The following is an 18,312-nucleotide window of genomic DNA, read 5'->3' as shown; positions in this document are numbered from 1 at the left end:
AAACAGATATTTGGTATGTGGGCAGGTGCTGGGAAGCCACAATTCAGAGTCGATTTTGGGCCCCCTGGTATGTGACCTTGGTACTGCAGCAGAACTTCCTTTTTTTAAAAAATCCTTTTGACCTGAAGGTGTTATGGTCTTTATTTTTTGGTGACAGATAGCTTGTGATGTAATGAAGAATTGGTGTAGGTTTGGGCCCCCTAGCAGCTTGTTCCTGATCTGTTTCAGGTGCATCTGCAGCTGTAGATGGTGGCTATGTGACAGCTGCCTTGGGGAACACCTGGAGTCACAGCGTGAACACTCGCCTCATCATGCAGTACCTGGATGACAAGTACAGGGAGGTGGGGACATGCCATTGAATCACTTGCACCTAGCCCGAGGATCATCCTAGTTAGCTTACCGTGGCTCAGATACTTTATGAAAGTATGGGAACCCTGGTAAGCTAACTAGGATGGCACTCAGGCTATCTTGCACCATCATTTCTTACACATGCCCTAGTAAAGTCTGAATTCTGCCACTCCCTTCCACAAAGTAGTGATGTGAGGTAGGGTAAGCACACTTTTTGAACTTTGTGTGGTTGACAACCATGTCATTAAGAGAAATCCTACTCAGAATTTCTTGTTTTATTAGAGGGAAGAAAATCTTTTGTGGTGTAAAATGCATAAATGCATACTGCATTTGAAAACTAATGTGATAGATTTAGCATCATCTAGCCTTCCATTTTTGTCCCTCCAAAATTTTTGTCAGTCCCCACAAGCAAACGGACGTGTCCTAAACATATGTTGAACATTATTGTGGTTTTGTCGCAGAACTACTCAGAAATTGCTTTTGTGCCCTGCTGTGGCTTTCTGGACGTGTATACTACCAATGAAGTGCTGCTATGACATAATATTTGTGTAGCGTTGTCATTGTTTTGCCTTCCTGTTCGTGAAATGACCATGTTCCTATAGTGACACAGGTGTGCCGAAACACTGCCGCCACTCCCTCCTGTACAAACTTTCTATACGTGGGGGACCTGCAACCGGAAATGGTATTACCCTTCCAACATAGCTTAGGTTACAACTGCCACAAGTCATACCTACTTCCTCTGAGACAAAGTAAGACAATCCTGAGTTGATTGTTCAGTTTGGAAATAACATAAACATGTAACAATAATGTAACATGTATCAATCATGTATATTACAATAAGTAATAAAAGACTGGGCAACTTTTCCCATTGGAATGGAGTTTTCAGGTCATCTAACAACAAGGGAACGGGTTCTTATACCTTTTCATGATATCAGAAAAATCTCTATATCTGACATTTTTATTGCCAATTTTATAGTTGCACACTACAGAAAAGGACTGATGTGTCATACAGCATGACTGTGTCTTGTGGCCAGGGCTTGTGAACACTTCAGCTGTGAGAGAATAGTTTGTCTGCATTTCCTGAGTTTAAGTTTTCATTAAGCAAACACCAAACTGATATGGACAAGCGTGGGAAAGCCTGTATCCTGTACATTTCTGCAGCTGGGCTTCATAAATGCCCTCTTAGTCAATGTCACTCATTTTTACTTGTTAATAGGATAACTGCGCTAACACGTCATACCTAGATGGAGGCTTTACTGAGGGGCACTTTTCATAACATATTTGGTCAGCAGTACTTTATTAAAATAATTTTGTAGTGACTAGTAGCCGTCATCGTATTATTGGTTATTGGGAATATCTACATCTGCTTTTAAGCAGTAATGCAGCCTTACCTGATATCAGATAACGTAAGGTAAAATTCTCTTCTTATCTTCATTTCTCTTCCTGTAAAGTCTCTTGCCATAACTGGTTGTCTTATAGAAACAAGCATATGAATGGAGGGAAGTCCAGAATGTACTTTGTTGAAACACAAGACTTATGAAACCAACTTTCTCACTCTTGAACTTTTTTTTTAAAGGGAAGAAAGTGGCTTTGATGAAATAATGGAAAGGTTGGATGCATATCTGATGGCTGAAACTTTAGATGCTCTTTCCATCATTACCGGACAAGTGTGTCAGTTGCAGGGCAGCAGCTGTGTTACTCTAAGGTCATTGCACTTGAACTTCAAAACATGGACCCCAAATTGGGCCTGGAGTGGCTGACAGGCGGGGGAGCTGGGGGTTTGGTGGCAAGATAACACAGATTGATAGTGGAGACCCTGTTTACAAATAGCACTGGACCAAGCAAGTGCTGGGCAGGGAAGTAGATCAGGACAGGGATGAAAGATGCAAGGTTGAAGGCCATGAATGGTGATATGCATCCTGTTTTAAGTTTGGAACTGTGACGTATTTTGATTTCAATGCAGTAGTTGATAAGGAGGAAAACTTGATCTTGAAACTGTAGAATAAGTTAGGATTAATCGGATGTGGTTTTAATCTTCTGACTATGAGTATATTTTTTCAAGGCAGCGACTAGAGCAACACCATAATCTGGGATGATGATAGTAGAATGTGATGTGTCAGGGCTAGTGATGGATGTTATAGACTGGCTGTTGGCATGGGCCCAGGCCATACAGCTGCAGTTGACAGCCAGCCAGAAAACTTACATGAGCAAGTTGTTAATCAGGAGATTTTGTCATCCCTTGTTTATACTGTTCAACGAAGTAGAACTTCAAGAGTGGACATAATTAGTGGGGAGACGGTTCTGTGATCAGTTGTTGTTTGCCTCCTGTCTAACTGCTTCCTAAGTTCCTTCCAGGACAGCACTCTATATAATGGGGAGTAATGAGGAAACTTGGCAAAACAAGTTTGTCGTCTTGGATTCCACGCCAATATGTTTGAGTTTGTTTGGGAAACTTCTTCGATGAAATTTGTGTGTCTTGCTAAGTAGACAATTGATCGAAGTAAAAACCTACTAATTTGATGACAATGTAGAGAAAAGTGTTTTATTCTACTTTTTCATTTTACAAAGCTCTTTTGTCATGCATGTTTTAAGACTTAAGGTGTGCATTCAATACAGCAGCAAAGCTTTCTGTGCTACATACACTATACAGACCAACAAATATTTGCCAACATGCCAACATATTTACAGCCTCATAAGAAAATCACACACTTGTGTCTGCTGGCTCCATCAGAATTTCGATAGCCTACAGACAGGTGATGTTTTGAATTGAAAGCCATATTTCAGCTCCCTTTGTGTTCTGCTGTGCCTGTGGTTAGAATGGCAGTGCGATGACCTGCCTGAAGGTTGTACTGTACATGAGTGGTGCTGCCCTGATCTGTCTAGACATGGTAATGGCCCTGCAGCCTGCCCCACCCCACCCCACAGCTCCTGCCACTGATGAAGCTGTTTCCTTCAATCTGAACAACGTTGTTGTCTCATCAGTCTTGCAAGGAAGGAAAAGAACTGTTAAGTTAAGTCTCGAGTTTCTGTGGCCATGGTCTGCCCAAGAGTAACCTGTTGACGTCAGTACTGTTATAAGTGGTACCCGATGTTGACCATGAGTCCAAGTACTTTGGGGACTAAACATGATTGAGGGAAGGAAACTTTCATCCTAAGTACCTCTGAAGGTCTGGCAAGAGGGATTGGCAAAATCTATTGTTATCGCTGCATTTATATTTATTCCTGATGTTTATTTTATAGATTGACTTTATCTATTGGTTCCTTCAATTCTTGCCTCATTCACTGTCTCTTATCTCAACTGCGAGTTCATCTCTCCAACTCCACCTTATACCATACTTCTCTGTCTTCAGCTAGATTTCTACACAACCTCTTGCCTCACATTCCTCCAATAGACCGTTTATGAGAGTATGACACTTCTGGAAGCCTGCCTACAGAGAGGTCAAGTTTGAAGGATCAGTAGTTACCATTAATGGCAGTAGGGGAGCTTTGAAAGGCTCAGCAGCACAGGTGTTTCCTTGCATGCCAAGCCAGTTTATCAAATTTCTAGGCAGTTATCCCTTTTTAGAAGATTTCTGATGACCTTGCAGCTGAACAGAGCCAGGGAACTGGTTATAACTTATTTTGTGACATTCAGTTATTGTCAGGACTTATGTACTGAAGCCTAATATAAGTTATGTTTATAACTAGGAAACACACTGTAGTAGCAACCATACACTAGAGTGAACATCTTTTTTTTAGTTTTCATTGTATGCCATGACACCTAACTGTTTGTACAAGATCATACTACAATATTGTCACACCTACATTTGAAATGCTCACCTTTGCTTCCATTGTCTACAGCATTCAATGCCAAGCCTGAAATGTGAAACGCATGAAACGTGTGCCAACAGTTTACCTGAGGGCATATGTCCATATTTGGCCATGTATCCATATTTGGGCTTATGTCTCTATTTGCATATGACGAAGTAAGGGCACATGCCTCTACACATTATTTACCAGTTAACCGTAAGGTAACAGAAACCCCAGTGTCTTTGAGGGTAATAAACTTAGTATACCTTTATTCAGATTTTATAGCATGACTTTTTTTTTGCAATGTATAGTATTCAAGGTACAATTGTACCACTCTGCTATGTTGTACTACGCAATGTCTACAGCAAGAAAAAAATGTAGGGACTCCAAACTACAAATTTAGTAGGATTCCAGAAAACTGCAGATGTAAGCAGTATCAGTTTGCTATGTAAACTTTACAGTTCCACTAAGTAACTTCATACCACATCAAGGATAAATACTTCTGTGACAACTTATTTGTGTGGTCAATTTCCTCTAGATAGTGTTGAAGGTTACACTGAAAGTTGTATGCACACACTCAGTCACTGCCCTGGGGAGGCTGAAGGACACCTTTTATAACCTCTGTCTCCTCAAGCAGTTGTCATAAATCACCAAGCAGTCAAAGACATAATGATGTTTTCCTGTTCTTGGGCATGCTCTACTATTACACGCATGTCCCATGCCATAACCCTGCATCCCTCGCTTCCTGCCTGGCCCCTTATCAGATGGCATACTTGAGAGACATATCAAGTACAGGTACCATGCTTTACACACATAATTAATGATCCTGTCAAATGACTGAGGAACTTTCTTTACCATTGGTGGGGTCCCTTTCCTGGGTTACGGGAGCATAGAACTTGTACCATTTATGCAAATAATATCCTAATACATATGCAAATATCTATCTTCCTAATTGTAATGATAGTATATATTAACCGTCAACAACCTTTTGAATCATGAAGAAACCATGAAGAAACCTTGAGATTCATGGAGAAACCTTGAAATTCATGGAGAAACCTTGAGATTCGTGGACAAACCTTGAGATTCGTGGAGAAACCTTGAGAATCATGGAAAAACCTTGAGATTCATGGAGAAACCTTGAGAAACCTTGAGATTCATGGAGAAACCTTGAGATTCATAAAGAAACCTTGCGAAACCTTGAGATTCATGGAGAAACCTTGAGAAACCTTGAGATTCATGGAGAAACCTTGAGATTCATGGAGAAACCTTGAGATTCATGGAGAAACCTTGAGAAACCTTGAGATTCATGGAGAAACCTTGAGATTCATGGAGAAACCTTGAGATTCATGGAGAAACCTTGAGATTCATGGAGAAACCTTGAGATTCATGGAGAAACCTTGAGATTCATGGAGAAACCCTGAGATTCATGGAGAAACCTTGAGATTCATGGAGAAACCTTGAGATTCATGGAGAAACCTTGAGAAACCTTGAGATTCATGGAGAAACCTTGAGATTCATGGAGAAATCTTGATATTCATGGAGAAACCTTAAGAAACTTGAGATTCATGGAGAAACCTTGAGATTCATGGAGAAACCTTGAGAAACCTTGAGATTCATGGAGAAACCTTGAGAAACCTTAAGATTCATGGAGAAACCTTGAGAAACCTAGAGATTCATGGAGAAACCTTGAGATTCGTGAAGAAACCTTGAGATTCATAAAGAAACCTTGAGAAACCTTGAGATTCATGGAGAAACCTTGAGAAACCTTGAGATTCATGGAGAAACCTTGAAATTCATAGAGAAACCTTGAGATTCATAAAGAAACCTTGAGATTCATGGAGAAACCTTGAGATTCATGGAGAAACCTTGAGATTCATGGAGAAACCTTGAGATTCATGGAGAAACCTTGAGATTCATGGAGAAACCTTGAGATTCATGGAGAAACCTTGAGATTCATGGAGAAACCTTGCGATTCATGGAGAAACCTTGAAATTCATAGAGAAACCTTGAGATTCATAAAGAAACCTTGAGATTCATAAAGAAACCTTGAGATTCATGGAGAAACCTTGAGATTCATGGAGAAACCTTGAGATTCATGGAGAAACCTTGAGATTCATGGAGAAACCTTGAGATTCATGGAGAAACCTTGAGATTCATGGAGAAACCTTGCGATTCATGGAGAAACCTTGAGATTCATGGAGAAACCTTGAGAAAACTTGATATTCATGGAGAAACCTTGAGAAACCTTGAGATTCATGGAGAAACCTTGAGATTCATGGAGAAACCTTGAGAAACCTTGAGATTCATGGAGAAACCTTGAGATTCATGGAGAAACCTTGAGAAACCTTGAGATTCATGGAGAAACCTTGAGATTCATGGAGAAACCTTGAGATTCATGGAGAAACCTTGAGATTCATGGAGAAACCCTGAGATTCATGGAGAAACCTTAAGATTCATGGAGAAACATTGAGATTCGTGAAGAAACCTTGAGATTCATAAAGAAACCTTGAGAAACCTTGAGATTCATGGAGAAACCTTGAGAAACCTTGAGATTCATGGAGAAACCTTGAAATTCATAGAGAAACCTTGAGATTCATAAAGAAACCTTGAGATTCATGGAGAAACCTTGAGATTCATGGAGAAACCTTGAGATTCATGGAGAAACCTTGAGATTCATGGAGAAACCTTGAGATTCATGGAGAAACCTTGAGATTCATGGAGAAACCTTGAGATTCATGGAGAAACCTTGCGATTCATGGAGAAACCTTGAGATTCATGGAGAAACCTTGAGAAAACTTGATATTCACCGAGAAACCTTGAGAAACCTTGAGATTCATGGAGAAACCTTGAGATTCATGGAGAAACCTTGAGAAACCTTGAGATTCATGGAGAAACCTTGAGATTCATGGAGAAACCTTGAGATTCATGGAGAAACCTTGAGATTCATGGAGAAACCCTGAGATTCATGGAGAAACCTTAAGATTCATGGAGAAACATTGAGATTCATGGAGAAACATTAAGATTCATGGAGAAACATTGAGATTCATGGAGAAACCTTGAGATTCATGGAGAAACCTTGAGATTCATGGAGATACCTTGAGACTCATGGAGAAACCTTGAGATTCATTGAGAAACCCTGAGATTCATGGAGAAACCTTGAGATTCATGGAGAAACCTTGAGATTCATGGAGAAACCTTGAGAAACCTTGAGATTCATGGAGAAACCTTGAGAAACCTTGAGATTCATGGAGAAACCTTGAGATTCATGGAGAAAGCTTGAGATTCATGGAGAAACCTTGAGAAACTTGAGATTCATGGAGAAACCTTGAGATTCATGGAGAAACCTTGATATTCATGGAGAAACCTTGAGAAACTTGAGATTCATGGAGAAACCTTGAGATTCATGGAGAAACCTTGAGAAACCTTGATATTCGTGGAGAAACCTTGAGATTCAAGGAGAAACCTTGAGATTCATGGAGAAACCTTGAGATTCATGGAGAAACCTTGAGAATCTTGGAGATTCATGGAGAAACCTTGATATTCGTGCAGAAACCTGGAGAAAACTTGAGATTAATAGAGAAACCTTGAGAAACCTTGAGAATCATGGAGAAACCTTGAGAAACCTTGAGATTCATGGAGTAACCTTGAGATTCATGGAGAAACCTTGAGAAACCTTGAGATTCATGGAGAAACCTTGAGATTCATGGAGAAACCTCGAGATTCATGGAGAAACCTTGAGATTCATGGAGAAACCTCGAGATTCATGGAGAAACCTTGAGATTCATGGAGAAACCTTGAGATTCATGGAGAAACCTTGAGATTCATGGAGAAACCTTGAGAAACTTTGAGATTCATGGAGAAACCTTGAGATTCAAGGAGAAACCTTGAGATTCATGGAGAAACCTTGAGATTCATGGAGAAACCTTGAGAATCATGGAGATTCATGGAGAAATCTTGATATTCGTGGAGAAACCTGGAGAAAACTTGAGATTAATAGAGAAACCTTGAGAAATCTTGAGAATCATGGAGAAACCTTGAGAAACCTTGAGATTCATGGAGAAACCTTGAGATTCATGGAGAAACCTTGAGAAACCTTGAGATTCATGGAGAGACCTTGAGAAACCTTGAGATTCATGGAGAAACCTTAAGATTCATGGGGAAACCTCGAGATTCATGGAGAAACCTTGAGATTCATGGAGAAACCTTGAGATTCATGGAGAAACCTTGAGAAACCTTGAGATTGATGGAGAAACCTTGAGATTCATGGAGAAACCTTGAGATTCGTGGAGAAACCTTGAGAATCATGGAGATTCATGGAAAAACCTTGAGATTCATTGAGAAACCTTGAGAAACCTTGAGATTCATGGAGAAACCTTGAGATTCATGGAGAAACCTTGAGATTCATGGAGAAAACTTGAGATTCATGGAGAAACCTTGAGAATCATGGAGATTCATGGAGAAACCTTGAGATTCATGGAGAAACCTTGATAATCATGGAGATTCATGGAGAAACCTTGAGATTCATTGAGAAACCTTAAGAAACCTTGACATTCACCGAGAAACCTTCAGATTCATGGAGAAACCTTGAGATTCATGGAGATACCTTAAGAAACCTTGAGAAATCTTGAGATTCATGGAGAAACCTTGAGAAACCTTGAGATTCATGGAGATTCATGGAGAAACCTTGAGATTCATGGAGAAACCTTGAGATCCATGGAGAAACCTTGAGAAACCTTGAGAGTCATGGAGAAACCTAGAGATTCATGAAGAAATCTTTAGATTCATGGAGAAAACTTGAGATTCATGGAGAAACCTTGAGATTCATTCAGAAACCTTGAGATTCATTCAGAAACCTTGAGATTCATTCAGAAACCTTGAGATTCATGGAGAAACCTTGAGATTCATGGAAAAAACTTGAGATTCATGGAGAAACCTTGAGATTCATGGAGAAACCTTGAGATTCATGGTGAAACCTTGAGAAACCTTGAGATTCATGGAGAAACCTTGAGAAACCTTGAGATTCATGAAGAAACCTTGAGATTCATGGAGAAAACTTGAGATTCATGGAGAAACCTTGAGAATCATGGAGATTCATAGAGAAACCTTGACATTCGTGGAGAAACCTTCAGAAGCCTTGAGATTCATCGAGAAACCTTCAGATTGATGGAGAAACCTTGAGATTCATGGAGATACCTTAAGAAACCTTGAGATTACTGGAGAAACCTTGAGAAACCTTGATATTCATGGAGAAACCTTGAGATTCATGGAGAAACCTTGAGAAACCTTGAGATTCATGGAGAAACCTTTAGAAACCTTGCGATCCATCGAGAAACCTTGAGATTCATGGAGAAACCTTGAGATTCATGGAGAAACCTTGAGAAACTTGAGATTCATGGAGAAACCTTGAGAAACCTTGAGATTCATAAAGAAACCTTGAGATTCATAAAGAATCCTTGAGAAACCTTGAGATTCATGGAGAAACCTTGAGAAACCTAGAGATTCATGGAGAAACCTTGAGAAACCTTGAGATTCGTGAAGAAACCTTGAGATTCATGAAGAAACCTTGAGAAACCTTGAGATTCATGGAGAAACCTTGAGAAACCATGAGATTCATGGAGAAACTTTGAGATTCATGGAGAAACCTTGAGATTTATGGAGAAACCTTGAGATTCATGGAGAAACCTTGAGATTCATAGAGAAACCTTGAGAAACCTTGAGATTCATGGAGAAACCTTGAGATTCATAACGAAACCTTGAGATTCATGGAGAAATCTTGAGAATCATGGAGATTTATGGAGAAACCTTGATATTCGTGGAGAAACCTTGAGAAACCTTGAGATTCATGGAGAAACCTTGAGAGTCATGGGGAAACCTCGAGATTCATGGAGAAACCTTGAGATTCATGGAGAAACCTTGAGAACCATAGAGAATCATTGAGAATCAAAGAGAAACCTTAAGATTAATGGAGAAACTTTTAGTTGACATTCGTGGAGAAACTTTGTAATTTGTGGAGAAACCTTGGCAATCATGGAGAAACCTTGAGATTTATTGAAAAACCTTGATAATCATGGAGAAACCATGACATTCATGGAGATTCATTCCGAAGCATGGTGAAAATGCTGAAGATTAATGAAGAATTCGTTAGAGTCTATTGAGAAAGCCGTAGATTCGTTAACCCTTAAGCTGCCAGGTTTTTTAGCCAAGTAAAAATCAAAAATGTTTGACCCCTGACCTCCCTCACGAAACCCGCGAAACACCCGGCGGCGTTAACTCCCCTAACTTCCCGGCTTCGCGCGCTACACGCACGCAAAGCTGTTTTGTTCTGGGGAATACCCTATCCCGGTTATAACCGGGTCCAGTACACAAGGTATATTTCTGTATCCCTAATTAAGTCGGGACTGGCAGCTTAATTAAGATTCATGGAGAAACATGGAGATTAATGGAGAGACATGGAGATCAGTTTGGGTGGTAGCGCGTGTGCGGCGAGTGTTACCATCTATCCCTAATGAATATGACACCTCGGCTTGGATGAGAATTTATATCACCCCTACACTTCGGGGGTCTTAAAGGTGCCCTAAGCGATTTCAGCGGGTAAAACTTGAAATATTCTGGGGAAAACAATTCTGTTTGGTGAGGTTGAAATTTACATTTACTTCCCTATATTAGCACATCTGCATCATTATTTAATACTTTGGGCGTTTAAAAATGGCACAGAAGCAAGCCACAAAAGGAGCATTTTATTTATTGGGTCCCCCAAAAAATCAGCCCAGAATCCAGCTGTAACCTTTTTCTGTTGACAATTTTCGGTAACTTCCAGCCGCATGGCGTCACAATGCCCAAGCACATTGAGCCATGACCATGTGATTATTACTTCGGAAGCGTTCGGGACTTATCGGTCAGAATCGTGTATGTTCGGAAGTTCGGACATCACATTTGCTCCATGATGGTCGATATGCGATAGGATAGTGGTCGATATGCGATAGGATAGTGTTATCTAAACTTACTATGGATAGAAATCAGAAAAAAAAATTGATTTTGAATATATGACTTTCAGCGCCCTAATATTGCTTAGGTTGCCTTTAATGTATGTAACCTATTTTGACAATTTTCTTACCGATCTTGCCCACACTTATTTGACTATTGCCCAATTTCTGCTTATCGCTGTGTAGCTCTGATTTATAGTTGGCTGTAGGAACATCGTGACACACTATCCTGGGTCAGCATAGCCTTGTTGGCGATGTCAGGATTGACTTTGAAAATTGAATACCTTTGCGCAATTCCTTTATTCTAAAGCTTTTCAGGTATGACTGTGGCCTTACAAAACTAACAAAGTAAAGTAAGAGGGTAAATGTGCTGAGGTAGACATGTTTTGTGTAATTTTATCATGCGATAGAAATGATGACATATGGATTTTGGCTTATTTCCTGACAATAATGGAGTCCCGTCCACCCTGTGTCAGGTCTTTAGTATCAGCCCTTGCGCCCTCGGTGAGACTGGAAATTCGTCGTATGGTAGCATATACAGATGACAAGTAAAAGGACAAGTGTTTGTTTTTTCTGTAAGCGTCAATTTCCTTGTCGTCTTTTTTTTTGAGATCGACACGTCCAAGTACAGTCAAACCTGCCCAAAGCCACCACCGGGGGACCGAGCAAAACGGCCACGATGGACAGGTGGTCACCATATGCATGCAGATGATTCCACTCACAGCATGTTTCCAGGTCGAGGTGTTCAAATACAGTGTACTACATGGATGGATGTTGTTGTTTGTTTTTTTTCTTCATTTTAGACAGCATGACCCCCGCCAGGTTCAATTCTCGTTGACAGAAATATCCTACAAAAATTACGTTTGCCGTTATCGCTGTAGTTTGTGTATAACGTTACACCATGTACAAATTTTCGTCATAATTTGTACTACAGAAGCCAACATTTCCGCGAAATCCGACCGCAAAACACACTTGAAAATGAGGCGGTCGCCATAGGAAGGGATAAGTATAATCTGTCTTTTTCTAAATGATGCAACATGAATCTCAAGGTTTCTCCTTGAATCTCAAGGTTTTTCCTTAAATCTCATCGATCAAGGTTTTTCCATGAATTTCAAGGTTTCTCCAAGAATCTCAACGTATCTCCATGAATCTCAAGGTCACGGTTCTCAATATTTCGCCATGAATCTCAATGTTTCTCCATGAATCTGACAGATTCTCCATGAATCTCAAGGTTCTCCTTTCAAGGTTTCTCCATGATTCTCAAGGTTTCTAAAGGATTCTCAAGGTTTGTCAATCATTGTCAATGTTTCTCCATGATTCTCAAGGTTTCTCCTTGAATCTCAAGGTTTCTCCACGAATCTCAAGGTTTCTCTTTGATTCTCAAGGTTTAGCGTTGAATCTCAATGTCTCTCTATGGTTCTCAAGGTTTCTCCATGAATCTCAAGTTTTCTCCGGGAATCTCAAGGTTTCTCCAGAAATCTCAAGATTTCTCCAGAAATCTCAAAAATTCTTCATGAATTTCAAGGTATCTCCATGAATCTCAAGGTTTCTTCATGATTCTCCATGAATCTCAAGGTTTCTCCGTGAATGGCAAGGTTTCCCCATGAACCACACGCTCGTTCTCATTTGAATGTACAAATTGCTGTCGTCAGCCTTTACGACTTGATATGAGCCAAATTACGGGCACCATCGATGCTTTCTTCACTTTCCCACAACAAGTATCATGTTTCACGAAAAATGCACCTCAAAATTACTTATAGGTTTTGACTTAGAAAAAATTATGGCAATGGGTGGCCCGAAGAGTCATAAAAAACGGCTGTCGCCTGCGGAGACATGCAAAATTTAAAAAGCAGCAGAGAATGTAACAATTCAGTTCAGAGAATGACCGGTTAACTGGTGAATCCAGCTACTAAGGCCCTCCGACAAATCACGTCAGATCGCTCCTGTCACTGTTCTTGTACGCTGTGCAAGGCGGTTTATGCCTGTCGCCCAAAACGGTAAGTTCCGTTACCGTTTAAAGTAAGACGTTCCTGACATTTAGATATGCCACATATAAGGTGCCAACCTGTTGTTTTTATGACGACTTAAAGCTTTTGTGGCTTTTAAAAGGAACAAATAAGAAGTGTTTGCTATCAGTTGTGAACCACCTCCTCGAACAAATGACAGTGCAGTGATGAACGTAATCTCCGTTACCATTGTTCGATGCTCTCTGTTGTTAACAAGACCTGGTGTAGGAACGCTGCCGATTTTCTAAATGCCCGTACAAACATCCTTTTAATAATAAAAGATGGAACGCAAAAACGGAAATCCCTTTGAAGGAAAAGCCGAAGTTTTACTGTAGTAAGCTCCGTTACCGGTAACGGAGATTACACCTGTTGCGGAAAATACATAATCTGGCGCAGAACTTTTTGTAGTTGTGCACCAGAATACAAAAGCGTTTGAACTAGAATAGAAAAGTATAGATTCAGGTGAGAGAAACCCCCTATTCCAATTTTCTACTCTTTCTTCCAAATTTTGTTTCCAAAGTTGAATTCTTTTTAAACCTCAAGACAATAAGTAATCTATAGCCTTTGATATGTTTGAAGAAGAAAAGAAATCAGAAGTCGATCAATTACAACTTGGCGACTTACGTCTGGTGAACATGTCTTTTGGCGACAGTATGTAATCTCCGTTACCGTTTTTCCGCGATCCCCCATCCGTTCCAAATGCTTTACTGCTCCTAAGCAGTATTAGTTCGCAACATTGAATATGTTATAGATGTTGTAAGACTTAAATTATTCGGATCAACGGAGGATGGAACGTTTTGCAAGAACAATCAGATTCCGTCTCTGGTAAATATCTCAAACAAGTCGAAATGCAAAAACAAATCCAGACAATATTAATCCTGAATGAAACAGTTATAAAGCAATCGTCAGCACGGCACTAAACTCGACAGACGCTTTGCCAGAGATACTGACTCTTCAACTAAAGGTTTTGAAGGCGATGTCACGACATGAAAGCTCCAAAATTGAAGTATCTTATTACTGATGTTCTACATTTTTTCAGCAAAAATATGGATAAACTCCAAAATCATCTTATCAAATCATAGAAATTTTCGGCATCTTCCCATGACAAATTAGCTGTAATATTTTGGGGATCATAAAAAGAGATGTTCAGCTAAAAAATGAGGTAGGTTTGCTTGGAAAATGAGCTGATCAATGTTTCGACCCTAAAAATCGCTATTTTGCACATTTCATTGAGAACGAGCGCTCAATGTATCTCCATAAATCTCAAGGTATCTCCATTAACTTCAAGGTTTTGTCAATGAAGCTCAAGGTTTCTCAAGGTTTCTCCACAAATCTCAAGTTTTCTCCGTGATTAGCAAGGTTTCTCCATGAACCTCAATGTATCTCCATGAATCTCAAGGCATCTCCATGAATCTCAAAGTTTTGCCAATGAAGCTCAAGGTTTCTAAAGGTTTCTCCATGAATCTCAAGGTTTTTCCATGAATCTTAATGGTTCTCAATGTTTCTCCATGATTCTCCATGAACGTAAGGGTTTCTCCATGAATATCAAGGTTTCTCCATGAATCTCAAGGTTTCTCAAGGTTCCTCCACGATTCTCCGTGTTTCTCCACGGTTCTCAAGATTTCTCCACGATTCTCAAGGTTTCTCAATGAATCTCAAGGTTTCTCAAGGTTTCTCCATGAATCTCAAGGTTTCTCCATGAATCTCAAGGTTTCTCCATGAATCTCAAGGTTTCTCCAGGGTTCTCCATGAATCTCAAGGTTTCTCCATGAGTCTCCAGGTTTCTCCATGAATCTCAAGTTTTCTCAAGGATTCTCTATGAATCTCAAGGATTCTCCATGAATCTCAAGGTTTCTCCATTAATCTCAAGGTTTCTCCATGAATCTCAAGGTTTCTCCATGAATCTCAAGGTTTCTCCATGAATCTCAAGGTTTCTCAAGGTTTGTCCACGATTCTTAAGGTTTCTCCATGAATCTCAAGGTTTCTCCACGAATCTCAAGGTTTCTCCATGAATCTCAAGGTTTCTCCATGAATGTCAAGGTTTCTCCATGAATCTCAAGGTTTCTCCATGAATCTCAAGGTTTCTCAAGGTTTCTCCACGAATCTCAAGGTTTCTCCATGAATCTCAAGGTTTCTCTGTGAATCTCAAGGTTTCTCCATGAATCTCAAGGTTTCTCAAAGATTCTCCATGAATCTCAAGGTTTCTCAAAGATTCTCCATGATTCTCAAGCATTCTCCATGAATCTCAAGGTTTCTCCATGAATCTCAAGGTTTCTCCATGAATCTCAAGATTTCTCCATAAATCTCAAGTTTTCTCAAGGATTCTCCATGAATCTCGAGTTTTCTCCACGAATCTCAAGGTTTCTCCATGAATCTCAAGGTTTCTCAAGGTTTCGCCATGAATCTCAAGGTTTCTCAAGGTTTCTCCATGAATCTCAAGGTTTCTCAAGGATTCTCCATTAATCTCAAGGTTTCTCCATGAATCTCAAGGTTTCTCCATGAATCTCAAGGATTCTCCATGAATCTTAAGGTTCTCAAGGTTTCTCCATGAATCTAAAGGTTTCTCCACGAATCTTAAGGTTTCTTTATGAATCTCAAGGTTTCTCCATGAATCTCAAGGTTTCTCAAGGTTTCTCCATGAATCTCAAGGTTTCTCCATGAATCTCAAGGTTTCTCCATGAATCTCAAGGTTTCTCCATGAATCTCAAGGTTTCTCAAGTTTTCTCCACGATTATCAACGTTTCTCCATGAATCTCAAGGTTTCTCCATGAATCTCAAGCTTTCTCCATGAATATCAAGGTTTCTCAAAGATTCTCCATGAATAACAAGGTTTCTCAAGGTTTCTCCACGATTCTCAAGGTGTCTCCATGAATCTCAAGGTTTCTCCATGAATCTCATGGTTTCTCCATGAATCTCAAGGTTTCTCCATGAATGTTAAGGTTTCTCCATGAATCTCAAGGTTTCTCCATGAATATCAAGATTTCTCAAGTTTTCTCCATGAATCTCAAGGTTTCTCCATGAACCTCAAGGTTTCTCCATGAATCTCAAGTTTTCTCAAGGTTTCTCCATGAATCTCAAGGTTTCTCCACGAATCTCAAGGCTTCTCCATGAATCTCAAGATTTCTCCATGAATCTCAAGTTTTCCCAAGGATTCTCTATGAATCTCAAGGATTCTCCATGAATCTCAAGGTTTCTCCATGAATCTCAAGGTTTCTCTATGAATCTCAAGGTTTCTCCATGAATCTCAAGGCTTCTCAAGGTTGCTCCATGAATCTCAAGGTTTCTCAAGGTTTCTCCATGAATCTCAAGGTTTCTCCATGAATCTCAAGGTTTCTCCATGAATCTCTAGGTTTCTCTGTGAATCTCAAGGTTTCTCCATGAATCTCAAGGTTTCTCAAAGATTCCCCATGAATCTCAAGGTTTCTCAAAGATTCTCCACGATTCTCAAGCATTCTCCATGAATCTCAAGGTTTCTCCATGAATCTCAAGGTTTCTCCATGAATCTCAAGATTTCTCCATAAATCTCAAGTTTTCTCAAGGATTCTCCATGAATCTCGAGTTTTCTCCACGAATCTCAAGGTTTCTCCATGAATCTCAAGGTTTCTCAAGGTTTCTCCATGAATCTCAAGGTTTCTCAAGGTTTCTCCATGAATCTCAAGGTTTCTCAAGGATTCTCCATGAATCTCAAGGTTTCTCCATGAATCTCAAGGTTTCTCCATGAATCTCAAGGATTCTCCATGAATCTTAAGGTTTCTTTATGAATCTCAAGTTTTCTCCATGAATCTCAAGGTTTCTCAGGGTTTCTCCATGAATCTCAAGGTTTCTCTATGAATCTCAAGGTTTCTCCATGAATCTCAAGGTTTCTCCATGAATCTCAAGGTTTCTCAAGTTTTCTCCACGATTATCAACGTTTCTCCATGAATCTCAAGGTTTCTCCATGAATCTCAAGGTTTCTCCATGAATATCAAGGTTTCTCAAAGATTCTCCATGAATAACAAGGTTTCTCAAGGTTTCTCCACGATTCTCAAGGTTTCTCCATGAATCTCAAGGTTTCTCCATGAAGCTCAAGGTTTCTCCATGAATCTCAAGTTTTCTCAAGGTTTCTCCATGAATCTCAAGGTTTCTCCACGAATCTCAAGGTTTCTCAATGAATCTCAAGATTTCTCCATGAATCTCAAGTTTTCCCAAGGATTCTCTATGAATCTCAAGGATTCTCCATGAATCTCAAGGTTTCTCCATGAATCTCAAGGTTTCTCTATGAATCTCAAGGTTTCTCCATGAATCTCAAGGTTTCTCAAGGTTGCTCCATGAATCTCAAGGTTTCTCAAGGTTTCTCCATGAATCTCAAGGTTTCTCAAAGATTCTCCACGATTCTCAAGGTTTCTCCATGAGTCTCAAGGTTTCTCCATGAATCTCAAGGTTTCTCAAGGATTCTTTATTAATCTCAAGGTTTCTCCACGATTCTCAAGGTTTCTCCATGAATCTCAAGGTTTCTCCATGAATCTCAAGGATTCTCCATGAATCTCAAGGTTTCTCAAGGATTCTCTATGAATCTCAAGGATTCTCCATGAATTTCAAGGTTTCTTCATGAATCTCAAGGTTTCTCCATGAATCTCATGGTTTCTCAATGATTCTCCATGAATCTCAAGGTTTTCCATGAATCTCAAGGTTTCTCCGTGAATCTCAAGGTTTCTCAAGGATTCTCCATGAATCTCAAGGATTCTCCATGAATCTCAAGGTTTCTCCTTGAATCTCAAGGTTTCTCCATGAATCTCAAGGTTTCTCCATGAATCTCAAGATTTCTCCATGATTCTCCACGATTCTCAACGTTTCTCCATGAATCTCAAGGTTTCTCCATGAATCTCAAGGTTTCTCCAGGATTCTCCATGAATCTCAAGGATTCTCCATGAATCTCAAGGTTTCTCCATGAATCTCAAGGTTTCTCCATGAATCTCAAGATTTCTCCACGATTCTCCACGATTCTCAACGTTTCTCCATGAATCTCAAGGTTTCTTCATGAATCTCATGGTTTCTCCATGAATCTCAAGGTTTCTAAAAGATTCTCCATGAATCTCAAGGTTTCTCAATGTTTCTCCACGATTCTCAAGGTTTCTCCATGAATCTCAAGGTTTCTCAATGATTCTCCATGATTATCAAGGTTTTCCATGAATCTCAAGGTATCTCCA

The 18,312-nt window shown here is 39.8% G+C and overlaps 1 protein-coding gene and 1 long non-coding RNA gene across 5 annotated transcripts in view; one reads left to right on the top strand and one right to left on the bottom strand.

The window, feature by feature from the left end:
• Positions 1-18,312, top strand: part of LOC136433280 (DNA repair protein RAD51 homolog 2-like) — a 75,852-nt gene that overhangs the window by 25,700 nt on the left and 31,840 nt on the right. For all 4 annotated transcript variants that reach the window (XM_066425320.1, XM_066425321.1, XM_066425322.1 and 1 more), the window contains exon 8: positions 229-341. In XM_066425320.1, the coding sequence (XP_066281417.1) occupies positions 229-341 (113 nt within the window). The remainder of the gene's footprint in view (positions 1-228; positions 342-18,312) is intronic.
• LOC136433284 (uncharacterized) lies at positions 110-5,009 on the bottom strand. The gene is made up of 2 exons (XR_010755614.1): positions 4,168-5,009; positions 110-320 (listed from the first exon to the last, which is right to left on the bottom strand). It is a non-coding gene; the product is annotated as an uncharacterized lncRNA (long non-coding RNA).

The sequence above is a fragment of the Branchiostoma lanceolatum genome, chromosome 4 (assembly GCF_035083965.1).
Source record: "Branchiostoma lanceolatum isolate klBraLanc5 chromosome 4, klBraLanc5.hap2, whole genome shotgun sequence".
Taxonomy (NCBI): domain Eukaryota; kingdom Metazoa; phylum Chordata; class Leptocardii; order Amphioxiformes; family Branchiostomatidae; genus Branchiostoma; species Branchiostoma lanceolatum.
The sequence above is the reverse complement of the archived record's forward strand: the minus strand, read 5'-3'. Positions and strand labels throughout refer to the sequence as shown.